General features: G+C 34.3%; 1 protein-coding gene across 2 annotated transcripts in view; it reads left to right on the forward strand.

Annotated features, from left to right (window-relative positions):
* SNTG1 (syntrophin gamma 1) overlaps window positions 1-27,747 on the forward strand; it is a 309,163-nt gene that overhangs the window by 267,240 nt on the left and 14,176 nt on the right. For both annotated transcript variants that reach the window (XM_041412822.1, XM_041412823.1), the window contains 3 exons: window positions 1,718-1,789; window positions 16,372-16,524; window positions 21,795-21,887. In XM_041412822.1, coding sequence (XP_041268756.1) covers window positions 1,718-1,789; window positions 16,372-16,524; window positions 21,795-21,887 — 318 coding nt within the window. The remainder of the gene's footprint in view (window positions 1-1,717; window positions 1,790-16,371; window positions 16,525-21,794; window positions 21,888-27,747) is intronic.

Here is a 27,747-nt window from a genome sequence, read left to right on the forward strand (position 1 = left end):
TCTCTGTGGGTGTTTTAATTCTACAATTGCTTTTGTTTTGCACATATCTTTGTACAGAAGCAGTTTTGGTTTGACCTGAAAAGAAGTCCCTTTACAGTTACAAACAAAATCAGGAAACCAGGGGAGAAGAGGGAGCTCTTATATTTCCCCCCAAAGTATGGAGCCTATAGTAAATTTTTAAACATAGCTCCAAATGACTTTCTGCTTCAGGAGCAATAATAATGACTTTTCCTCATGGCACAATAGGACTTCATCTGGTGTGACTGGGTGTTGTGGGCTCAGTGGGGCTGTAGCAAGGCTCCTCTCCTCATTTTTTTCTGTTCATGGTGAAAAATTTAACTTTTTGTCCATAGGAGAAAGAGTAGCTTTGTGATTTAATACCCACAGTTCAATAAGATAGTGAAGACTACATTTCACTATGACTACAAGTAAAGAAAATTCTAACAGAAGAGGAACTATAGCACTGTGTTTTTGAACTTTTCATTCATGCCTGTGATTTCCTTAAAGGACTTTCCATTACACCAATGTTTATAACTAAAAATTAGTTAGATATAGAATTTTATCATACAACATCAAAATAATTTTGATCTATGATTACTTTCTCTTTAAATAAGAAATAAATTGATTTCAGATAATATTTTGTTCTTTGGGCTCTAGAATATATTTTATCGAAAATTTTTCAAAAAGTTTATCCGGAATTTGATAGAAGCAGTATTGTATGTTTTCATCAACCTTTTCATTGTGTCTAACAAATTCAATGATACAGCTTTCTTCCTTTAGATATAGGCCATTGTCCAAAGTTTCTTACCATTAAGATAATTATTCATTCATTTATATCCTCAATTTAATTCTATTTTGTGCCTTCTTCTATATTTTAATATTTTCCTATTTTTTGCTTGCATTTTCCTTGGAAATTTATACACTGTTCTGATATTGCCTTAACTCTTCCCTTAGTGAATATATTCATCTATCCCTTTCTGTCTCATTTAAGTCTTAACACCTACTCTTCCATGATCTAATTTCATTCTTTCATATATGCATTTTTCTGTGTAAAACAGTTGCCTAAAATGAATACAGTTAAAAACAGTTGCCTAAAATGAATACTGTTAAAAACAGTTGTGAAATCCCAAAACAAAGAGGAAAAAAAATAGACTATTCTTCAAATCTTAGTTTGTTAGAATTTAGGAGTATATATAATGTCGTTTCATGCTTGGTTTTTTTTTTTTCCCCTTGGATCCCCCTGGTAAGTGTCTGGGACATTGGAAGGTTGGACACTGTTTTTATGGATTTGCAAATGCTGTCGGTGATCGGCAGCAAATAGTGGCACGCAGTTACAAGGAAGAAAGTGATGAGAAGCATGTTTTCTAACAGGCAGGGCCCTGGCTCTGTGAGATAAAAATTCAAGGGCTGCATCCTCTCAGGATCTCACTGCAGCCCCTGCAAGTACCCAGGGGAAGTATCCTCATTTTGCATAGAGCAGGCTGCATGCAAAGGAACTGCATTGTAAAGACAGGGAGGACATCTCCTAAGCGTTGCCTGGATGGAACAGTCTGGTCCTTGCTAGTTGTTGCTTTGAGGCAGTGTTTGGTCTTTCTGAATATATTTTAATCAATGTAAATAGTTTAGGGATTTTTTTTTTGCTAGTAATTATTAAAAACCAACAAAAATAACTTAATTTCTTTTTCTGTTTGTTTTGTGTTTTGTTTGTTTTTTAAAGGTCACAACCTGGGATTGGACACGAGCTGAGAAAACCTTTTCAGTTTATGAGATAATGTGCAAAATTCTCAAGGTATGATAAGAAAGTATAAAATAAATTGCCACTTTGACAGACAAAAGCATAACACTAACTACCTTGCAGAAAGAGATCTATTTTTTTTCCCTTTAAAGTCAAATATAAGAAGTTCTGGTGTCAGTAGGTACAGAATCAAACTAGAAGTTATGGCAAAATTGGAAGTAAACTTATTTTGACTAGGAAACAACCTTATTTCTCCATTTGCTGTATGGGGTTTACAGTTTCACTTTAATGTCACATTTAACTAGTGTAAAATTTCCTTTTCTAACTGAGGACCTAAAGAAGCAGTGATCGGTTTGGTTGTTTTCAAATATGTTGATGGAACTAGTAGCAGCTGCAACGTATGATTTCACTAGGACAAAATATGCAATACCCTTCTGAAAACTTTTTAATATTTTTTCCATTTTCTTCACTCTGTCTGAAGTGTAATAAATGAGAAGAGATAATGATACATGTTTAGAAAGCTAAAATTATGAGTAGCAAGTTAAATAAGACCATTATCGTATATTGTTTCCAATTTTTAATTGTGAATTCAATCAGAATTCTTTTGTATAGTCTTTTCTCTGTTTTAAAAACAGTGAAAAACAGATGCTCAAAATTTCTCAAATGAGAAGGAAAAGAGATGCATTTTTCTATTCATGTGAAATGCTTTCTGGTTTATGTTGGTTTTGGGGATTTTTTTGGTCCAAATTACATAAAAGGTAATTTTAACATTTCTATAATTTTATCTAGGCAGAGACAGACTAGTATCAACAAGAAATATGAAAATACAATGCTTTTTAAAAGTGTTTTCCACTGGGAAGACCTTTTACTGACGTAAATGGTACATTTCTTAGATTTGTAGGTCACATAGGTGCACTATATTTTCCTTAGAGAGGTAGATTAAAGTTGCAGTGGCTCAATAAAATTTGGAAACTTTTTGCACTTGAGACTTAAAAAAAAAAAATAAAAAAAAAAATAAAAAAAAACACCTCACAAAAAAAAAGAGAAAAAATCCCAGCAAATTTATAGTCTGAAAAAATCCTCTTTGCTAGCGATCTGAACAGAGAAGTGAACAGTTTTCTTTTACTGCTATGTTGGCTGTGAGGTCTGGAGTCTCCATCAAGGAGTAGAACCTCCCAAACACAAAACATCCCATCCCTGTGGGATGTCCTTCAATTACCAAGTGTGTGCAAATATTGGCTCCCTAGCAGTGCTCATGTAGGAAGAGGAGGAACAGGACAAGTTGTACATAGTAAAGGCACTGAGGGTGTAAGTGAGCAATGCTCTAAGAACACAGTCAGGCTTTGATAGAGTTGAAAAATATAATTTCTTACATGCACTTTTTTCCCCATTCCCTTTGGTAACCTCTGAATCCTTCAGGCTTTGGGCTTAATGCTATAAGCATCAAGGTTCTTTGTCAGAGAACTAAGTGCTTTGGAGCCAAGATGACTCCTCCTTATGACTTATCCAAAGATTTTTTCATACTCTTTGAATAGAAATTTATGGAATTTGTGCCATATCATTTTCTGTAATTTACAGGTCCTTCTTCTTTTCTTTTAGCCATTTGCCGTTGTTGATGGTCTTAATTCACTTGCAATTTTTGCCATTTTTCTTTTCCCCCCCTTTGTTCTGTGTCTCCTATTATTGTATATCAATACATTAGCTTTTTGGTTTGTTTTTGTTTCTCAGCCATGTAGCAGAAGTTATTACAGCCAAGGAGACAGTCCACAAACCAGTAAAAACTAAACCAGTGCCTTTCTGGCACTGTTGTGTGGAAGCACAGAAAAGAGTACAAATATGCTGGAGTTTTTTTATCATCCAGCCATCCAAACTGTCTGAGAAGAGGTGTAGATTTTCTAGCCTCATTCTATATTAACACAGAGGCAATTCCAGCATAAGTAATTTAAGAATATAATTTATGTGTTTCTTTATAACTTCATTCATATTCAGTTGTGTGTTTTCTGTAAATATGGTCAGGCTTATAAAATGCTGAAATGTTTCAAGCAGGTTCTTTAGCTGACAAAAACCTGTAAATAATAAAAACTGCAAGTGGGAAAATCGTTGCAATGGAATTGCAGCTTCTGACATTGGACCATTAATCTTCACCATATTCTAGTTTTCTACAGCAGTTGCTATAGAACTTAACTATGGTTTCACTAAATATAAAAGCAAATAAAACCAAGAAAAACAGCTTCCCATTACACTACTACATTGAACATCTGTAGAAACTCAAGGTTTGTTCAGCTTTTATGCCAGCATCTTAAAAGTCTCCATTTAAGCAATGAGTGGTTTTTAGACCCATTTGAACAAGCCCCATGGATATTACTGAACCAGAGGCCACGTAAAAAAAAAAAAAAAGTTACTCTGGTGTTTTGTGATCACCTTCAACCTTCTTCTCTTTTATAGTACCTCAAATGCTACTTTTGTTATAAATCTATTTGACTTGGAGAATGACACAGGTTTTCTGGCTAATATTCACTTCAAGTAGAAGGACTTGCAAGTAGGCTGTGCTAACCCCTGTATGAGTTAGCTCAGGAGTGAGAAGTAGTGCTTTAGTTAAGTGTTACCACATCATTTACCAAGCAAAGTGTATCTGTATTGCATGGCTTGCTTGCATTTGAATGAGATATTAAAAACAAAAAAATGTCCATATTCAGACTTACATTCATTAGGATGCAACTGTCATCCAAGGTAGTTGGTAATTTCTCCTGTGTATACTGGCAATTTCAATAACTGTCCTCGTGCCACAGATAGGATTTTACTTAATATGTCTGTAATTATTTTTTCTCCATTTTCCACTCCTTAATTGTGACTGAAATTCTGATGAACTTCACAAGAACAGTCTGGATTTGAGAGACTTACTACCCAAAGTGTATCTTTTTAAATAGAATTGTCATTTTCCTCAGTTTGAGAGACTTCTCTAAGTTTCTCTTCATGAAAGCACTACAGTGGAGAATATGAGTTCCCAGATCCTACAGAATGCATACTGATTGCCTATTTTAGTGTTTCAGGATGATTAATTCCTCTTCTGGTAACAGTAGAAATATTAAACAGTAAATAAATATTAATGTCGACACAATACTTAAGTATTGTGCAAAGTACTTAACTGATTTAATCTTCAGAAAGAGTATATAGTCAAAAAGTGTTAAGTAAAACCCAAAACTTGGCTGCCACCATGACCAAAGTTTTCTTTATATTTACTTGCATGTGTTTAGTGTTCTTTTTTTCCTCTAGTATCCCTTCCAAGGCTCTGATTCCTTTCACAAACAATATAGAAGACTGGGATGCCATTTTCAATTGTCACAGTTGACTTAGTCTGAAGCAGCTAAAAGGCAGAATGTTCTGCACCTTATTCAGAGATGTCAGAGATTATTATGTGATTTATAGCTAGTGAATTCATATTTATAATGCTCATCAATAAATAAATCACTATTTTGCTGTAACTGTATAGTTTTTTCTTTTATTTTCTGGATCAGATTACAAAGAAAAGGAAGCAGAAGCAAGGCATTAAGTCTCTATTCTAATTTGATTAGGACCTTCTAAATGACCAGGAAGACTCTTAAAACTTGAAGCATAAAAATATACTTTAAAAAGCAGTCTTTTCATTGTGTGAAAAACAGTTTTATTGAAAGAAATTTAGCAAAATGTTGTTGATCCCCTAATTCAGTATTTAAAATTTTATATAGTAAAGAAAGAGAAAAAAACCCCAAACCCTCATAACCACTTTCATACACTACTGTAACAATAATGTAATATAAAAAATATTCTATATAAAGTTTACAAACTACCAGATAAAACCACATATCACATAAATATGAAGCTCTTAATTGTCAAGATTTTGGGGATGAAATAATATTTATTGACATGAAACCTAGGTAAAGCTGGCTGAGTACAAAAATCACATTTTAATTTAATTGGTTTAAATTATTAATTGTGAAATAATGGCAAACAGCAGTGGGCTGTGTTTGATGTAAAAGGAGCATTTATAGAGATGCAAATAACTTAAGACCTGGGGGGGTAAATGCATAAATTGGTAAGCATATGAAGTAATTTATTAAAAATTCAATAGATCTGTTTATTAAGGGGTGGAAGCAGAGAGAAAATAAGGCACTGAAGAGCTTTTTAACCTTAAAAAATAAGCAAGTAAAAAGAAAGTAAGTAGAAATCAAAGTGAGGCGAGTTAAAATGGCAAAGAAGGCAAGAACTGTAAAAGCTGTGCTTATTAGTCAGTGAAAGAAGTTGATACCATTTAAATCACTTCAACCAGTACCACACCATGTGAACCAGTAAGAAGTTGATAAATTTAAACCCCCTTTTTTTTTTTTTTTTTTTTTTCTTTTTTTTTTTTTTTTTTAAGTATAAATTTATTCAGACTAATGCTAATGGGACAGTGACACCACCAGCATGTGGATGAAAATCTGAAAATCTGTGGTCCATGTTAAAAAATTTTTCAGGCAAGATAATTTAATGATACCGCTTTTGACATTAAAATGTATCTATGAGTCATTTTCAATAGAACTGCTGGAAGAATTTGCTGTCAATAAATATTTCTAATTTGTTCTCCCAGAAGCTTGCTTTGCCTTATCGTTTATTTTGGGGAGTAAAGCCCCTTTAACAGCCAACTACTTTTAATGTTGCAATTGAACAATATTCAATATTCCATAAAAGCAGGTAATTCTATCACTAACTTCAGAAAGGCAGGGGGCCTTATCATGTTCAGTATTTCCAATCTGATTTAACTGAATATGTCTTTTTGGTACCTCTTGATACACAGTTTTAACATGAGTGTTTTGAGAGTGTGTACATTTGTAAGTGTGTATAATTGAACAAGATTTAAGTATCTTAAATAAATTTGTAAATAGCTTAAATATTTAAACATTTTTTCCATATAGGGGTAGAAAAAAGTTTGTTACATATTTCAGATAAATTATGAAGAATAGCATAAGAAATTGCACTTCTCTGTCCTTTTTGTTCAGTTACTTATGTTCTTCAGCTCATCCAAACATCTCCTTGTAATTGTGAGAAAATGCTTTCTATAGTTTAGTCACCTGCCTCCTATCTTCAGTGGCATGCAAAAATATTTGGAGATTCACAGTTAGATTATGCTTTATTCAGCATAAAACAGGACACATATTCAAGTGTCAGATCAGCTCTGAAATGAAATGTGAGGATAAGTGTGGAAGGCAGTCTGTGCTGGCAACATGTCAGGGTAGTGAATCATTGGTGTTTACAGTTAGTACCATTCACATCAGTGCAGCTATAATTTTCTTGCTATATTAATCAGGACCAACTTGGTGTCTCAGAAGACTTGTGATTCCTTCCTTATTTTAGCTGTTAGTATGTGTAAAATCCTCAAACGTAGTTATGTTAATTTTTCCCACTTAAATTGCCTGTAATTATGCTGTCCATTTCCAGTAAGCCAAGTATGAGAAAAGGATGATATAAAAAGGATGGGAAACTACAGACAATGATATTTTATACAGGTAAGTTTTAAAAATAATGCCAATAGGCACATAAAACATATAAAGTGCAGGTAGAGAACGTATTTTGAGGTCTGTCATTCACATGGTTTGCTCAATGGTGAGACTTGCATCCTGATGTGATTCCACTAAAAGACTTCGCACTCACAATGCTAAAGAGGCAGAAGCAATGCAGCCCTTTTAGGAATAAGTTAATGCTGCATCCAAGGAATGTCAGATTTTCAAGCTGGGATTTAGCCAGGTTCTTGGAAAGAATGCTAACTGTTGAGTATTTAAATTGAAAACAATTGAAGTGATTTTCAGTCTTTGGTTTGCCTTCTGTCCTACATTTAAGACTATATAATATTTCCACAGAAAAGAGCATCTATTTCCACTCTAAATAGAATTACAGTTGTCTTCTCAGAAAAGAAAAATATTAATAGTCAGAAATATCTCCATGTCCATTGGCATCAAGGCTAACACTAAGTTGGCTTCAGTTAGGCCATAAAGAAGAATTTGTGTATTGAAATAGAGCTCCTAACAAGGCCACTGAATTTCCACCACTGGATCCTTTTAAGTGTAAGATGGTGTGTAGCTGCTCCTATCATGCACAGAGATAGGCACTAGATGGCTGCACCTCAGGCGAGATCATACACGTTTTCTGTGATTCTCTGTGTGATTTCAGTTCATTTCTCCTCAACATGTACATAGTTATGCAAGCCCTAATCCATGTTAATCTGGATAAATTCCCTGGGCCCTGTGTGTAAAAGGTGTTGTTGTTGCTGTAACTCTGCAGCACCATGTAAGAGTCTTTTCTGAAAGTAAAGAGGCAATGTCATTACATGCATGACGACTGCCACTGTACGAAGACGTATTCATTTTTTGTTTGGTTCAGAGAGAAAGGACAAACAGTATTTGAAATGTAAACTTATTAAATAAAGCTTTTCATGTTTCCTGTTAACTTTAGAGAGGTTTCTCATTTTTTATTAATTCCCCCCCTCTCTGCCTTTTTCTGACATTTCTTATGCAATATTAATATAAACTGTCACCTTTTGGGTGAAAAATAAATGACTTGTGTTGGGCTGGGGCTGCCAATCTCAGAGTCTGATCCTACATCCTAGAAGAAATAACAAGATAAACACACAGAGGAAAACAAAAAAATAACAGATACAGAAAATAAACTTTTAAATGCCTTCTGCAACCTCTCTGTTTCAGAAATTGCTTTTTGCTGCCTGTCTAGTTATGAGACTGACAGTGCTGTTGCAACATCCTTGAAAAGCAAAGCCAAATTAACTTTCAACATAAGGCAAAGGGAATGTTGAAAAAGAGCAGAAATGGGATGTGAAATACAAATACTTCGTAAGGATACTTGGGAAAGAGAAGTATATGTCTTAAATGCAAGATACTTGAGATTTATCTTAAGAAGTAAGCTCGAGAAGTTTCTCTCCATTAACTTAATATAATCAGAGCATGTCTAAAGGTTAGAGTGGTATTGTATTAGCTAATATACTCTGATTCATCAGTTTTAGTAGATTTTTGTGAAATAATTTTCTCTTATTTATCAATTTTCTCTTCTTTTGTGGTCATGGACTTTAATTATTTGAGGTTTTTTCCTATCTTTGTGTCTGGCTATTGCAATTTAAGAAAATTAAGCTTGAGATGCTGCAATCTTGTTGCACAAGGAATTTGTGACTCTAGGAATTCATGCAGAAGTGGCAATTTTTTATTTTTCATTGAAACTGTGTCCCAATCCTTATATGAAATGAAGTGCTCCTGTCTCAGGGGCAGATATTCAAAACTTCATTTGGTGCATTCTCTTCTCAGTGGAGGTCTAAATGTTGATTACTCCCAACAGCCAGAGCCAGCAGTGAAACCAGAAATATTAATTTCTTAAAAAATCTTTGTCTTGTTGTTTTGTGACAGGACCTTTTTTACCACAGTCCCTTCTTATTTTTTTATCTTAGCACTATTAGTAAGGGCATGTAAAATAAAGTTTTTTACACATTTGCTTATACAAATTTTCTGACATAGTGATATTTAACACAAATGCTTTTCACTGTGCTGCTCTAATGTGCTCTCTCCTTGACATACTGTATTGACAAGCTATTTGAGTAAGAAATTCTGTCCAAAAAAGAAAGGAAGCTAAACAAGAAAGATTATGCAGTCAAGTTGATAATTCTTCTAATATAATAGATAATCAGTTTGGTGGGTAACTTTCCAGTCTCTTATTAAATCACGTTTCATGCTTTCCCTTCCAAATTTTGTGTCCTTCATGAGGAAGACCTTTAAAAGATCTCTGTCTGCCTTTAAAACAAATACATCAAAAGTTGAGGGAAAAAAAATACAAAAACTGACAAAAATGAGAATGAAAATAACTTTTCTTTCATGTAATTTTTTTGTCTACTTCTGCTGCTGAGTCAGGTGTTTTTTCTGTTATTGAAGAGGTGCATAGGCACTTTAAGGAAATGTAGAGTATCCTGTTCTCACTTACTAGGGCCAGTAGCTTGACAGCTGGAAATATAGGGAAGGTTCTCCTCCTTTATGCCATGGGGATGCAGCATGTTCAGAATGAAATCTTCAAAATGGTAACAGTCAAATTTTGCTCAGAACATATAAATTTTTTTTAGTAGATCTTAACTTTTCTTTCCAAGGGCAGCAAAATTGTCCCTGTCCCTGAATCAGCCATTGCTAGTCCAGAGCAGCCCAAAAAGCAGATCTGGGGGCTCTGTTTATTTCGTTCTTTTTTACTGGGATAATCCAATTTAATTCCTTTTTGTAATTTATTTTACAGAACTTATTTATCCATTTTAACTATAATATAAAATACAACAATATCCTCAGGCAGACAACTAACATGGAAAAAAATCAGCTGCAATTATTTAAATTTGAGAAACTTTTTTGAAAAAGGGTCAGAATGAAAAGATAGGATCACTCTTTAACATTGCTGTCCATTATCATTATATTTACTCTTATGGGATTTGTTCTTAATTTCCAGCAAATAATGTCTCAAAGTTTGGAGAGGTAAAAAACCTTAAACCTTAGTAACTCTCTAAAGAGATGATCAGCGCATTTTTTAGTATCTGTTTGTAATTATACTCATCTCTGATTTCTCTGTAACAGAAAATAACCATTAATGCCTCTCCAGAAAGTATTAGAATATTTATTTCCTCAAAAGATTAGCTGGTTTTATGAACATTTTAAAAATTTTCCTCATATGGCAAAAAAATAAACAAGTTTCTCAGTAGAGTTCATTAAGAAATAGACAGAATTATGGCACTGACTCAGAAGATACCTGTTTTCAGACTCTTGGCTCTGATTCAAATGAGGGTCTTCAAGACTGTCTTTTAATCAGACAGAATAGGAAATTAATTTTCCTATTCAGGCGGAATAGAAAAGTGATTCAAGCTTAATGCTGAACCTAGTGGAATGAACCTTTCTTTTTCTCTCCAGTCATCAGATTTTTCTAATGGAAATTTAATTGAAAGTAACATTTATTCTGCAATTATAAGCAGTTTCCCCCATGAGTAAACATACTTTTTGTCAAATCTGAACATTAAAATACTTTCTGTCCAGTTTTAGTTTGGTTGCAATTCTGTGTTTACTTAAATATGTGTATATATAGATATTTGTAATTTCAACTTTTTTTTTACACTTCTTCACAATAAAATTCAGAAGAGTCCAAATAAGATGAGCTATGTACAAACACATGCCTGCATTGATATAATTTATTTATTACTTGAATAATGAGAATATGTTGGAGAAACTGTATGTTTTTTTCACTCTGGAGTGAATCTGTTCCCTGCTGCCTGTAAATGCTATTAGAACCATCACCATAGCAACTAATGGTGATGCTCAAGCAAAGTGTTCTGAAAATTCCAGCTGAAGAAGTAGATCATTATATGCCCTTAGAAAGAAGGATGTATGTTTATGCAGCCAGAACTGATATGTAAAAGGAGAAACAAACAGTAAAACTCTCAGGGCACTGATGCCAGCAAGTGCAAAGGCATGATGTGAGAAATTTTTACAGTTGCTTTGGAGTTATTGCATAAGAAAATGCTTTTTATCTTCAGAGAATTTAGGTGCTATGTTTGAATCTTGATTATGAAAGGGCAGACTTCTTTTGGCAGAACTGTCTAAACTAGTCAACAAAGAAAACAGGTTTTGTTTCTTTTCTAGTTTATGTGTTTTGCAGAACTGTTATAATTAATATGAGAGATGTGAATACTTACTTCATTTTAACAGCTGATATTATTTTCTTGAAAGTCAAAGTCTATTTTGTCTCTGTAGGATGGTTTTGAACATCTTACATGAATTGTTGTTCATGTCAAAAACTGCTCACTGGTATCACTAACATTTACAGTTCCATAGTAAAAATATTTGTGCCACTCTCTATATTACATGTAACTTTATAGGTAAATCAGACTTCCAGAAAATTCTTCAGCATCTCCTGAGTAAAAATCATGCCATGAGCATGAAAGAGGCAAATGTTTGTTTTCTGGTGTAGAGACCTTTGTAGAATAGAAGACCTCAACTCTCACTATCCCAAGAGGTGAGGGCCTCCTGCATCCTAGCAGATTTAAATAATAGTCAAAATGTGAATATTTAATGCACTCATCCTACTCAAAATGAAAGGACACAAGTAATCAAAAAGAAGTAGTGCTGCTTCTGGAATGAGCAGTCTTTCAAAAGAGAAGAGATTACCCCTGCAGAAGGGAAGGCGAAGTCACTATTTAGTGATAAAGAGGTATTCTGCCTTAATTTGGAAGGACCTGCCTAATGAGCCATGCTTAGTTCCCATGGACAAATTTATTACTCTCACTTAGCATGGATATCATTATTAATTAGGCAAGCAGGAGTCATACTGTCCTGTCAGCAGAGATGCTGGATTATCCTGAAGCTGGGTGTGAGCCAATGTCTTTCGTCACAGTCCATTCTTCAGCAGGACTGCATTCCCTCTAGTGAGAATTAGCATACTGCTAAAAGTTTTGTGTGTGCTTCTCTTCAGAGAATTTTATTAATTCACAACGAGAACATCAGGGGCAAAAGGTACAACTAATCATTATCAGTATGAAAAAGTTCTTAAAAATTCAACATGAAATTGGCTCATGTCCATCATTGACTAGTAAATGAATATAATAACACAGGGTCATAGCAGATTCTTAAACGGGTAGAATGACATTTATATTTTAGTTGAAGTAGTGCTTTGGTAAAAGTTAATTAATTAAGATTTCTGCTTCATCCAGACCTGGTTTTGAGACTCCTGAGAAGTTTGGTTTTTTTTTTTTTTAATTTGCAGACTTTTGGACAATTCCCGACTGGATTTGTTTAAAAAAAAAAAAAAAAAAAGAGCTTTAAATTCCTGTCTTGTCTTTATAAGGATGTTTGGATAGCTATCTTTTAGCTTTGCCTAGTTTGCTTTAGCTTAGTTTTGTCCAGTTATCTATTGCACAAATTATTACATTCTATAAACCTTAAATACAGATTTTTAGTGCCTGAGAAGAAATGCAAAACTAAAGAAAGATCTTGCCAAAAAAGCAGAAAAAATGTCAGAAGCAGTACTAAGGGGAACGTTGCCCAGAACTTTTTTACATGTAGGATGGGATACTACTAATTAGGAAGGGAATACTTCATATATATGTTAGCAATTTTAGTAAAACTAAAATACATTATTTAAATGTATTTGACTTGCACTTCTCTTATCATGGACCTAATCATAGATGATGTTATCAAAATCACAAGTGTATACATTACAGCTAATCACAAATTGAAATTATTAATTGGTTAAATTATTATTTCTGGGGAAATGTTGTATTTTGTTTTCATTCTGAAGAGGAACTTCATATAATGGAAATTCCAATAATAAATGAGTCCATTATGTGCGTTGTTTGCCACAGTATAATGTAGTAGATGAAATATTCTAAATTTTTTATATGCAAAACACTGTGGGGAAATACTACCTTACTACTGATTAGATCTTTCCTAAATCAAAGCATGCTCTCATTTTCATACGTAAGTAGCAAAAACTTGGATAATTATTGTAGATCCCATTTAGCTTTTTTCCCATCATCTGGGCTTGATGTAATGCTTAGTAGAATCTAGTACAATTCTTACTAGCAGTGTTGATAATAAAATACATAAGTTTTTATTTAATCACTTCAAAGCCTCCAGAGATTTTTGCATTTTTCAAGTGCTTTTTAACAGAGATCAATCTCAATGAAACTTCTAACATTTTGTTTTTCACAGTCTATGCAATAACTCTTCACTTTTTCCTAGACAGCATATTCTTCTCAATAGGAGACAAAAAAAGCTCATACTACTGGAAGAGTCTAAGGGTATAATTTAAAAGCATCAAATTTTAGCTGTGCCCAGCTAAATAGAGATATGCATTCTGGAACTGAGCCATGCACTAAGCTCTGTCCCATTTGAAAACAGGGGTTATTACTTCAGTTATTTTAAAGCAAATGATTCATGTGATCCCACATAATCATGTTTCAGAAAAGCTTTAAGAGTCTCCATTACTAACAGTTACTTATTATATACTAACTGTACACATGAACAGGTAAAAATGAGTCCAAAATATTTTTAGTTTCTTCTGTGGTTGTAGCTATGAAGGATTAAAACCTTCCCCAGGAGATGCATGTAGCTTACACATGAGTCTTGCCACACTCCATGCTGAATAGGTCCTTTGGGTTGTGGGCCAACAGGCCCGTTCAATCAGCTTTAGCTCTGGAGGCACAGGCAGTTCAAGATCCCATGTAAGATTCGTCAGACAAGAAGTGCTACTTCTAAAAGAAGTAGCTTTTCTGCCCTGGAGGAGTGAGGGTTTTCCAGTGCTTTTGCTCATGCAGAATTGAGATTGTTCAGCCTGGAAGAGAGAAGGCTTCAGGGTGAACTCACGGTGGCCTTTCAGTATCTAAGGGGATCCTATAAGAAAGATGAAGAGAGACTCTTTTCAAGAGCATGTAGTGACAAAACAAGGCAGAATGGCTTCAAACTGACAGAGAGTAGGTTTAGATTAGATGTTAGGAAGAAATTCTTTATTGTGGGAGTAGTGAAGCCACTGGAACAAGTTGCCCAGAGAAGTTATGGATGTCCTATCCCTGGAAGTGTTCAAGACTAGACTGGATGAGCTCTGAGCAATCTGCTCAAGTGGAAGGTTTCACTGCCCATGGCCTTAAGGGGTTGGAGCTGGATGATCTTTAAGGTTCCTTCAAGCCCAAGCCACCCTGTGATGCTGTGTTTTGTTGCTACACATTTCCACAAGGTTAAACATTTGTCACAGTGCTGCTGCTCTGTGTGCTTTGAGGCTGTGTGTGCAATGGAGCATAGATGTCATTAGCAACAACCTGGATATTATAACCTCTATTATGAATGCTGGTCAGGACATACTGTGAACAGAATTGACACTTTAGTTTTAGTAGAAGGGCCTGAATGAAAAGGAAGAAAAAGAAGGGAGAAAAGAGATACTAAAAAAAGACAAAAGATTTTTCTGATAGGACATAGACTATTATTTAGCTACACCTAACTGGTTCAACTATACTTCCTTGTGAATATTTGGAAGAAAAATCTGGAACAAGTTTTTTTTTTTTTTTTTTTTTTTTTGGAAATGGTGTCTTTTAAGATCAAACATGTTCATGCTGATTTTTTCATACATGACTAAGCCTTGTACAGCTACTAAGCTTAGCACTTGATGGAAGTAAGGAAGGAGATTTTTCCACAGTGACTGGTCATTTTAAAATCATAGCAACTTGTTTTTTCATGGTGATTGAAAAGAGAGGATATGATGCCTCCATAGGCAATTCTTCCAGAAATTGTAAATCCTGCTTCAACCAGAAGCATTCATGAATGCATGATGTACTGGCTTCCTTGAGCAGGTCAGTCACATTTCTACTGAATGAATGGAAAGGGGGGGGGAAAGTAGTGCTTGCCCTTGCTACTTGTATAACTGAGAGTGATAGTTTCAGACAGGTTCCTGTTTTATATATTTTGTTCTCAATCAGCTTTAGGTTGCGGGTTCTCTGCCCCAGGGAGAGCTGACTTGAACAATGTAAGCTGCTCTTCCAGCTTGTATCAGCTGGTTGTGCTCCCCTTGGTCTATTAAAGTTGTGTATAACCGGAAGGCGATACTGTCCCATGAGTCTCCTTTGCTGAACTTAACTCTGCCCTTTGCTGTTAGGTAACTTTGTGAAAATTGCATGCAGGCTACTTATACCCAAATCTCCAGATGTATTGGCAAAGACAGCTGGTGATCTTGTGACTTGTGGCAACTTCTTTGATGTAGCAGGGACTAAATTAATTAAAGCTGTTTCTGCAAACCTATTTTTCACAAGAACAAATTATGTGCCAGAGTTTTAGCATGAAGCACCCTTTTTATTATATAAATAAAGTCTAAAAAATAATTGAAAACATTTTAATTAATGGATTTCTTAATTAACTTGCTTATTATTTGGTTTAATACCAATTACAAATACTAGCAATCATTAATTCTTAAATATGTATAACCTGATGTCTATTATACGATGTTATGTTGAAAGTAAAGCCAAAAGTAGTTTTCTCATCCAGGACCAAGGCCAGCAACCTAACCATAGGCAGCCACTATAGTCTCTGCCTGCAGTATCCATTTAAAGACTAATTGTATGTTGGATTTTGTAAACCTGCAGAAATATGAACTTGTTTTCTCAAGCCTCTATAAAGAAAATAGAACATATGGACTTTTCATACTTCTTAAAATAAATATATTCCTTTGACCAACCTTCCAGAATAGGGTGTATAAGTGAAACAGGTCAGAGAAGCTGATATTTGTGTTCCTCATGTGATTAGAAAGTGGAAAACTTTCATTGAATGTAGCTAATCTAAAGTGTATAGCTGATAACATTTTTGAGAAGTGATTTGTTAAAATATTTAAAGTTACTGCCTGAGATATGCTGTTCTGTACAATTCTGAATATAGGCATCCTTTTTAAAATTCATTGAAGTGTCAATGTTTAGACCAAACCCCTGATTCTCAGTTCCTCAGCGACTGTGGTTATTCCTGTCATTTAAAATGCCATTTAAAAATGCTGGGTTTGACACATAAATGTTTGCAATTAAAAATATTAATTGATGTATGCCAGATTATATAACTTCAGGTTTTCATCAGGACAGTGATCTACTGGACCGTCGGAAACATTGCTTCAGTGTCCAGTCTGAATCTGGAGAAGATCTTTACTTTTCTGTGGAACTAGAGTCTGACCTAACACTATGGGAAAAAGCCTTCCAAACTGCAACTTTTTTAGAAGTTGAACGGATACAGGTGAGCACAACTGCCTTGTTGATCATGTTTTGGTACATTAGCAAATTAGGCCCATATGAAATAATGATGTAATTTAAGAAATTTTATGACCTTCTGCAGCTCTCAAGTTGTTACTCTTTTATGTAACTAATTGCTTTTACTGTTCCCAAACAGCTTGCAAGCTAGCCTTCAGAAGAGGTCACCTGAAATACAATCTTTGAGTTATTATGACAACGTGATACATATTTGTTAACTGAAGTTCACGGACAGAGAAGAAAAAACAATCTATGGTTCAGGGACAAAATACAAGTGTTTAGATATTCTTACTTGCTTACATGCTACCTTATTTGTTACTGAAAAACCTTGCAGGAATTAATAGTCCTTGTAATACCAGGAATGAGAGTATACTGAGGAAAGTACTCACTGGATACAAGCAAGAACAAAAGTTGTACCTCAGATGCATTATTCTTTCTTCACGTATTTCCTGTTCCTTGTGTATTTACTCTGTTATCAGGTGACAGCGCAGAGATGGACAGCATTCAAATACAGATTATTAGTGACTTTTTATTGCAAAATTCCATATCAGAGTGTTTAAAGATGACTTCTCACATGAACAAAAAGTCATGACTTTTTGACATAAAAAAGGAGAAAAAAGCCACCCACCACAATTTTAATTCACCTAATCCCAATTGTAATATTGATTTTCTAATAATGGAATATACATGTGGTTAGAACAGCTTTAGTTGATGTTGGCAGGAGTTACACACACCTACCCAAGCCATATTAGTGTATTATGCTGTGCAAGTATTGGCTCATTTTCTGTGTCCTCCTGGGAATGCAATGTTTTTATTCAGACAAACTGTTAGTTAGTTATATATTAGCCCTTTTCTGACCTGCAAACCACCACATGCAGATGCACTGAATTGGTATATACTAATGAAGATCCAATATGCAAAAACTACACTGGTGTCAGTTTTAACTCACGGTACTTATGTTGCAAGAGGAGTCAGGGGAGGTTTGGCTTTCCTCTTTTAAATTCATATATGCTGTTACCTTTTATAGAAACTATTCTTGTCTTTTAAGCTGTACTTGCATACTGGAAAATCTAAGACTAGGTTTTCTATGTAAAACTTGCAATAATGTATGTCCTCTGCCACTAACTATTTGAGAGTTGCTGTCTTTCTTATATAATTCACTGCAACCTACTTTATAGTAGCACTGCTCTGCCATCAGTAAAAGAATATACAGCATTTTTCTTGAATAACATTTATCTTAGAAGCCACCTCATGTTTGTTCTACTTTCAGATTGATTCATACTATAGCATTCCTGGTTTAGATTTTTCTTTTGAATTTTAGAATTGCATTTATTCAAAATTGCCTTCAGGCTTCTCCAAAATAGTTTCCTTTATAATCTTAATCTCAGATTCGTCTTAATCTTCTCACCTTTTTTTGTCTCTCCTGATGTTCAATGTAGCAATTAAGAACTCAAATTAATTATTTCCTCATTGATTGGTTGATTGTTTAATTATAGATCTGTGAAAGTGGACAAACAGACTTCTTATAATAGAACATTATTGTGGAACTCACACTCATTATTTCACCTTTTCTTTTTCTTTATTTTCTGTATCTTGATTTGGAAAAGAAAAAGATAGAATATTTTAAATATAACTGGGTTTGGTCTCATTTTTCTTTTAGCAATTCATTACTGCTTTCATCTACCAACCTGCAGATGTAGAAAAAATCTGGTGGCATACTTTGTTTCTTACAAGTTCTTTCATTGCTCTGTGAGAAAAAAAAAAAAAAAAAAGTGACAGGTTGAAAATTAAGGTATCAATGGTACATTTTTACTAAAATTTTGCTTTATGCAATTGTGTTGATATGAATATTCATATTTAAAGTGAATTCTTATCCAGTAGGTTTGTCTTACAATACAATAACATAACTTTGAAAATATAACTTCAGTTTTAAACTACCATTTAAAAATATTCAACTGTGTTGTGTGCTACTCCATAATCATGCAATGAATAACTGTTACTCCATGGCTATAACCTCCAGAAGAGGTTAATCAGGGGCCAATTCTAATCCAACTCCAAAGAATCTATAACAAATTCAAATATTTTTTAAATGCATTACTATAAATATGTAATGAATTCTGTTTCAACCTAATTCATAGCTTCTGCCAGAGGTATATCTAAACCAAAACTTGAACAGTTGGTTTTTCTTAGAAAATAAATATATTAGAAGACGAATAGTAAAAAAATGGATAATTTACCAATAACAAGGCACAATGTTACAGTGGAGTCATTTTGGTGTGTTACAGTCACTCTTTAATTAGTTTTGTAATGTAGTAAGTGATGGTAATCCATTTTCATAATTACCTATTTAAAAAATTACTTGAAATGAAAATCCTTTTTCCTTACTCTCTCACAGCATTGTCATACAAAGAATCTGAGTCTATTATAACTTGCATAATGATGTGCAATTATATATATGCCTGTCACATTCCCTTTGTGTTCCTGCTACTTTCAGCTAACATCTTCACATCTTGCATCATGAATTTTTTTCTTGCTGTCCTTGCTTGTACTGTAGTTGTTTGTTCTCTAATGTAAGGATTATTATGTAAGCTGTTTTATGTTGCAGTACTTTAACATATGTTTTCATTGAAGTTGAATTTGAGTTTAAATCTTCAGTTTAAAAGTCTGAATTAGGTCTTAGATTTATAGTTAATTTTGTTTCAGGTTCAGAGATGGCTTACATGAAGTTCACAATATATTGTTCTTTCCATAATTTAAACTGTGCATGTTGAGGGAATAGTTTCTAAGGAACAACTTGGAGTTGTCTCCTTCAGCCTCTGCCTGACCCATTGAATTATTAATAAACCAAAGTAAACATTTTGTATTCTGTGGAAGAACAGCAAATGACTGCTGAAGTGTATTCTGCTTCTTTTGGGAAGGGGATGCTTCAGTTCACACAAGGTTTTCATGAGTTCTTGTGAGAAATCAGCAACCAAAGCCAAATATCCACAGTATATATTATTTGTAGTCACTTTCAAAGTTTTAAAAAGTTAACTGTATACAAAACCGTAAATTATCTTGTACCTTGATAGCAATTTTTGCATTTCTGTTTTCTCCAAATATCTGAATTAAAAGGTAACTTAAAATAAATAGGAGAAAAGTCTTACAAGAGTTAACTAGTGTCTGAAAGTTCACATCCCTACTCTGACCTGTCACCAGAATCATATGCAAGTGGATAAAACACCTGCAAAAACCAAGGGCCATTCTTCCCCAAGGCAATGAAACTCTCACTGCCCAGAGATCTTTTTGTTATTTTCACATTTTTTCTTCTCTAAATTGTTTTGGACATCATAGTATGAGGGCATAGAATTGTCTTATATTTATGTAAGTAAAGAACAACTAATAATCAGCTGCTACTAGTGATCTGCAGTTTCTTCCTGCGAAGAACTACACTGAGCTGAGCTAGATGATACAAATTGAGCACAAACTGAGCACTGCATTTTGTAGAAATACCCTTCAGTCTTGGAAGTAGTTTGCTTTTTCAGTACAACCTTGAACCAAGGCTGGTATGTCCTGTTTCTCATAAATCTTAAGTTCCCAGTGAGGCTAATTAGCCAGTCCAAGTTCTGGGCTGAAAAGCAGAGGGAGCTGTGTCAGCTCAGCATGGGGCTGCAGTGCACACTGTGGGTTGGCCTCTGGTGTTGGGGTGGGGAGTTAGAGAACTGTAGATGACAATATGTATTTTAAATCTGATACACGTTTTCCGTGCCAAATTTAATTTCCAGTAAAGGCTCTAATTCTGTTCCAGATCTTTAACGTTTACAGATAAAAATGTGATTTGCGTCTTGTAAGATGTTTGCAAGATAATTCCACAAAAATGTACATTTTTTGCTTTGTAAAACTTGAAAAGTTTTGCATGTGTGACTTAATTAACTGTAAGTAACTATGAAATATATTACTTTACATTTTCTGTTCTACTAATGAGATAATACCAAAGGCAATGTCCTCTTTTTTTTTCAGCACTGATTTACAATCAAATTTCGCACATTCATAACAGTCTCATGGTGTAGCTGATCAAAGGGAAAAATAAAAAAAATCATATATTTGTTAATATAAACACTAAGTATAAAGTTTTCAATTTTCCTTCATTGCATTTTGTACTTAGAAGATGTTAATGCACCTTTCTGCTTTCTCTGTTCTAAGGAAGACCATTAAGAATCCAAACAGCCCCTCCAAAGAATATATATGTAAAGGCATCTGATTTATCTTCATAATCAAAATGCCAAAAATAATCATAGGTTCTTTTTTAGCACTTATAATCTATAGCCCACATTTGCAATTTACATTCTGATTTTGCTGCCACATTATAGGTCATGGAAGTCTTTGTTCTCATTTCATAATTTTGGCAGCTACAGCAATATTTGAAGAGTATAGCTGTATAATCTGGAGGGCAAAATGCCTATAAAATAAGAATAATTTCTTTAAAGAACTTGCATCTGATTTGGAAATGTTTTGATTTTTTTTTTACATATTTTGTGATGAAAAAGACAAGTCTGTCATTTTGTACCTGCAGTCAGCCTTCAAGCACAGCAGTACTTTTGATTCTAAAAATCACACTTATAAATGTCTCATAATGTGTATTCAAGTGTGATGTTATGGAAATAAATAGAAGCATATATTTAAAGACAGTGGAATGATAAAATCTTTCAGAATTCCAAGGTTTCTCATAGAAACCTTTGACACGTATTGGTCCACTATCAGAAAAAAAAAAAAAAAGTCCAGATAATTCCATTAGCTGCTAAATGGTATGAAATACTAGCTTTTTAGCTGAGATTTAGGACAACAGAAAACCACAAGAAACAGTGTAGTAAAGACATACTTTATATAACCTTTTTTTTTCCCTTGATAAGATAAAAGGATTATATTAATCTTAAAAGTTGTTGCATATGAAAAACAATTAAGGATGTTTGAAAATAATAAATTTTTCCTTTAAGAAAATGTTATTAGTAAGGCACTGAGGCAATTTTGAGCCTTTCATTTTTTCCCTAATGGAAGCAAAGCCTGTTTTCATAAGTCTTAGACAGCTTCATCACTGATAAAAATCCTTTTATTTGAAATAAAAAAAAAAATTGACATATTTACACACTAATTACTTATTTCTGATAATAATTTTGAGGTACATGAACATTAGAATAAAGTCTCAGAAAGAGTGGTCCTAGAAAAGCATTTAAGGAATGTCTTCTATGGTAACTACCCTTTCTGATTTTTCTTTTACAGTGCAAGACGTATGCCTGTGTTTTAGAGAGTCATCTTATGGGACTTACCATTGACTTCAGCATGGGCTTTGTCTGTTTTGATGCTGCCACAAAGGTAAAGTTCTAATAAATTTTTCCATCACACTGTTATTATTCCTCATTATTTCTAATATTTTCAGATAAGTAGTACATCCTTCAAGTGTTCTTCTCTTTGTTATAGTAACAGATTATCTCTTGTCAAATCTCTCATGCTTTAGTTGAAATTCAGGACTGATTTCTAATTATGTGAGAAATAGTATTCTGTTATTTGCTCGTTATTGAAAAATCTATACTGATACCAATCTGAAACAAGCATCAGATCTTTATTCTTTAATTTCACATGAAAGCCCACACTGATTCAGTTTGATGGTTTGTTTTGCTAGTGTGTCCTTGGTTTTGAGAAAAGATAATTTTCTTTGTTTCAGTTTCATCTGTGAGCTCAAAAATAATCTTCTATTCTCTTCTCTTGTTTAATGGGCAGGAGTGTGTGCTATTACAGCAATTCCACAATTCCCAGTTTATATTTTAGCTATTATTGTTCAGATGTCTGTAAAAAGAAAAGCCAACCATAGTCTATATGTCTCACCCATCAGCTTTTCCTGTCAGCCTTAAAAAAACTCAGTAGAACTGATGAAAGAGTTTGCTTTATCAAGCAAATAAGATGGAATCAACTTCCATATTGTATTATTGCACATCCAAGGCTCAGTAAAACCATTGAGACCCTGAGTATGTCATATGTTGGCATTTGCACTAATTGCTGGCAAGTCCTACAATGTGCTCAGGCTTTATTGCTGCTGCTCAATGCTGCTGTTAGTGGTAGAATCTTTCTTCTGAGCAAAATGGTGAAACCTTTCTTTCGAGTTCCACTTCTCTTCAATACCTGTTTTCCTTTGAGATGCTGCAACTTTGCCACCACCAACTGCTGAAAATGCCCTTTTGACTCCAGAATTTGTTCCTATGCTCTGTCGTAAGTCAAGTCTTCCCACCTCATTACTCCACTAACCCAAACCCTTTTATTATCCCCACTCCATTCTGTTTGTTTGCACAAAGTGATGAATTTTAAATTCAAACACTTATGTAACCTTGTTTCTTTTTGTTAAGCAAATAGTCTTGTATAATTAATCAGTGAAATGTGACTATCAGTTTAGAAGGTATTACACTAAAATACCAGTACAACAGAATTAAAATACAGTAGCTCAGTAAAAAAAAAGTGTGACTTTCCCCCCACCTTCCAATATTTATATATATATATAAAAGTATAGTAAAGAATTTCTTTTGTATATCTAACCTTTCAGTTTGAACCCATTCCTTCTTGTATTATGTGTATGGTATTGCATGCTAGAACAAAGCATTACACCATGAATTAAAAAAAAGGACATTGTTTTCTTAGGTTATCAGGCATTAGGCAGCGTGAGATAAGGATGACAGTTGCATTAGAAAAGAAAAGAAACAATACAATAGAAAGCAACATAATCCAAGTGACTGCTGCAATTCAAATTATCAAACAAGCCATAAGGTGAAATGTCTGAAATCTAAGTGTGCCAACCACGTTTTAATGGGTATCTTCAGTAAATCTTCAGGCAGTGTCAGTCTTATACTTAATACTGTGCTCATGGTATTTTAAGGTTTTTTTCTTACTTACTAATGAATTGGCTGTGGATTGTCTATATAAGTGCATAATTACGAATAAACTGAAATGAAGGAAGCCAAATTCTTTAACTCATTATTTTAACAGTTATTCAGTTATTCAAATGTTCCAGTTATTTAAGCCGTGCAATAATATTTAAATTATTTCTTCCTCTCACATTTCCAGTAAGTGAATAGATTTTGTCCAACATGCCCTGACAAATTGCAGTCAAAATGTCACAAATTTTCTAAACCCCAAACTCACCGCAGTCTTCATGAACAAGTGTATAGGGGATAATGGCTCTCATTATGTTTATGATTTCCAGACAAAAGCCTTACAACCCTGTGTAGGCTGTAAGGCTTGTTTGCTATCATTTAATCCTTAAATAATACTTAAATATGTAAATTGAAATTAGTGGTTAAAAACTGTCATCTGTGCTAAATGTATTTCAAGCCAAACATCATAATTAGATAAAAACATTGTTTCTGTGTCTGCACAGACCTATGATAAATATGAGTACACAAAGTATTAAACTGAGTTATTCAGAAGGAATCTGTGCTGTGATGTGATTATAACAGCACTGGCATAAATCATAGCTGTTTCTGCTGCATATTTCACTGCTTTCTCATATTCATTTTCTGACTGATAACTCATACAGTCAACAGTAGTTTGTCATTTGGAGTATTTTCATATGATGTTTTATAAAAAGCAGTTACAATTTCCTGAAAGGAGAGTGAACAGCTTTTAAGACTACCTGGTTAAATCTGATTATCTCGACATTTCAGAAAATTACTTCTCAATTCAGGTAAAAATTCTGCCAAATAGAATTTTGGCCACAAAGTAATTTTTCTCCTTGCACCTTGAAAAGTAATGATAAATATATTTATGCCCCTGTTCTTCTGTGGTACTTTTCAGAGCCAAAGCTCCAGTGCAAGATATCATCTTTTATTAGCACTGTATGGTTTGAAAGCAAACTGTGACACATAGCCCAAGCCAACATTGGCACGTGTTTGATTATGATTCTTTTCATTATGTAGTCCTTCATTTGTGGTAGTTATAAACCTGGAGTCAAAAAAGCCACCTGCTTCCTGTGTTGGCATACACAGAAATGTAATTCTAATCAATAGGGAGTTTCCTCATGGGATCTCCTCCACTGGGGACTTCTTCCAAAAAATGCCCACCAGCTTTAACCAATTTTGTATGCTTTATTTGAAATACAGGATGTCAGATAGAATCCCCTCACTGAACTTTCCTCTTTCTTCATTGCTGGTATTCTGTGAAAAGTAAATTTAGCTAATCTTTGTGAATACCCTTTAGATATTTTATTTTCTTTCCTGCCTTAATCATATTTTCCTGATTCTGCTTAGTTACTCCTTGCACTACAAGGTGCCTTAGTATACAGCATCTACTCCAGAAGTAATTTTTCACTAGAGACGTTTCATATGCTAAATATTTTGTTTATTTGGTTTTAAAATATGAAAAATCTGAAAAGATGCAAAAGGTTCTGTGGCAGTTCTTAGAAATGATATACCAAATTTTATCCTAGGCCATTTTTTGCAGTATCAGTGTTTACTGGAGAAAATATTTTTCTCAAGTCCTGCCCAGCTACATCTCAGCATTCATGTCCTAAATTTGTCTAACATTAGCTAAAATATAGACATCAATGTTTTAATGAACAAATGTAAGTCTCTCATGGGCAATTTGTATTAGGTATGGACGTACATAGACACTGTGATGAACATTTATAAATAAGATTTGCAGCCACAATAGGCACCTTAAGAATTAAGTATGGAGACTGATAGATTAAAGAGAATAACAAGACATGTACAGAATGGAACCTAACTACTATTCTGAAAGTGATCCAATGTATAAAACTACTTACTCCAGTGCCATTTAGTAACTGATTCTTAATGTGCTTCTATAAAAAATGTATGGGGGGATATACATGGAAATATGTATATTATATATATTTCTGGCTTACTGACATATTCATTAAAATAGTTTTCTATAATGTGCATATTTTCATCATCAATTCCATGTAATAATGTATGTCTGTTTTGAACATACATTGCCATATACCTACCTGAGCAAAGCGCTGTGTCTGTAGTCCATCATATTTACTGCTCATTAAAACAACAATCAAAATATATATTTCTCAGAAGGAAAAAAAAAAAAGTGTCCCTTGTAGAATTGAAAATAAATGAAGGTGCTGCTGAATTATATGGTGGTGCTAGAACAAAGTAAGAAAAGGCTCCATAATGGCCCACAAGGTACCTATCAACAAATCTCAGTGTACCTTCGTGTGTTCTCTTGCTGAAACCTTCACCAAAAAAAAAGAGAATATACGAGGAACAATTAGTAGCTTTGCAAATACCTTTTATTTGGTTTCCATACCAAAAGACTACTAAATCACACAGATCAGTATTTCTCTTAATTTCTTTAGGAGCAATCTCCCATGTTTTCTAGGGATACATACCTTTTCTGTCTCTTCATGCAACTAATACATATACAGCATATTGAAATAAAACAGCTTATAAAAACCTTCTTAATATTCAAATTACAGTAGTGGGGAAGGCAGAAAAAAAACCAGACTCACTGGAAGATGGAGACTTAATGATGTAACTCTTGTGAAAAAATATTTATTCCATGCTTCAAGGTTTAAATGTTGAACAAATAGCTACTATAACTTTAATATAAGCCATCAGCATGCTTCATACAGTTTTATGTTCTGTGGCTAGAAACAAATGTTGGTATGTTGTCCATTGGCACCAAGCAAATACACTGTAGTCTTTTAGCATTTTATGTAATTTCAGTAATGGACAAGAACAGTTATTTTATAAGGGCCGACTTTCATGCTTTTTTCCTTTGTCTCATTTTTGTTCTTTATCCTCTGTGTCCTCCCCTGTCTTTCCCTTTACAGTTATAAAGCTGCAGCAGCTGACAAAGGAAATTGCCTTGGACCATAATTCTTTTGCAGTAAGACACTCTCCAGAGATCAGTAACACAGTAGAACTGAGCATGAACAAGATCTTAATCCTACTCAGTTCCCTACTGCTGCTATAACTCTGGATAAAGTGTCACTTGGCAAGAATGAAATCTTTCTCAATTAGCTGTGAGCCAAACAGACAAATTAAGGTGTATCCCAGGTGCCTGAAGACTCAATTACTTTTATTCTTAGAAACAACGACCTGGAGGCCTTAAGCTCTTGATTTAGTTTGACTTGTAGGAGTATCATGTGGTTTAGTTACGACAAACAGCATTAGCTTGAAAGGTGCCCACTGAAGTTTAGCATAATTCTGTAACATATACCACACATTAAAAAATTGCCTTAAAAATCAAAAGGAAGACTAATTCAAACAGTCAGAGTATGAAGAAAAAACGAGGCAGTGTTGAAAACAGCTATAGATTTTTGAAGGTGTGATGGAGAAGACAACAAAGGAATTTGATGAAACTAGAACTTGAAAGTGACCTCTGACATCCTATCCTTAATAAAGATGGTTTCTTTGTTTACTCCACTATTTACAGGTGATCTGGAATGTAGCTGTCTAATCAATATAAAACACTGACAGACTTTGGTTTTTTCCAAGCATCCTACTGAAGGCCAAACTTTCTCTTGCTATTATAGAATAAAACCTGTGTTATTCATGCCAATGGAATGGCATTATGCTTATGACTTCCCACAGTTCATGTATGTAGACAAGACGCACTTCATAAAATCATAGGGTATCCTGACTTGGAAGGAACACATAAGAATCATCAAAGTCCAACTCGTGGTCCTGCACAGCACAGCCCCAAGAATCACACTCTGTGCCTGAGAGCACTGCACAACTTGAGCTCTGTCAGGCTTGGTGCTGTGACCACTTCCCTGTTCCAGTGCCCAAGCACCCTCTGGGTAAAAATCCTTTTCCTGGTATCCAAGCTAAACCTCCCCTGACACAACTTCAGGCCATTGCTTTTCCTGGTATCCAAACTAAACCTCCCCTGACACAACTTCAGGCCATTCCCTCAGGTCCTATCACTGGTCACCACAGAGAAGACCTCCGTGCCTGCCACTCCTCTTTCCCTCGCAAGGAAGTTGAAGACTACGATGAGGTCTTCCCTTAGTTTCCTCTTCTCCAAGTGGCCTCAGTTGCTCCTCATGTGGCTTCACAGCAGGTGAAATGATGCCATTGTAATATGAAGTGCAAACACTGTTGCTCAAGTTTATTAAGTGTAAATAGTCTTTCTGCAAGAGGAGAGTTGGTCCACAGTGGATAATTTGACGCAGGAGACAAAACTGTTAAATAATAAATTAAAAGTAGTTCACTAA

This window comes from Onychostruthus taczanowskii, unplaced genomic scaffold, assembly GCF_017590055.1.
Source record: "Onychostruthus taczanowskii isolate IOZ18803 unplaced genomic scaffold, ASM1759005v1 scaffold4, whole genome shotgun sequence".
Taxonomy (NCBI): Eukaryota; Metazoa; Chordata; class Aves; order Passeriformes; family Passeridae; genus Onychostruthus; species Onychostruthus taczanowskii.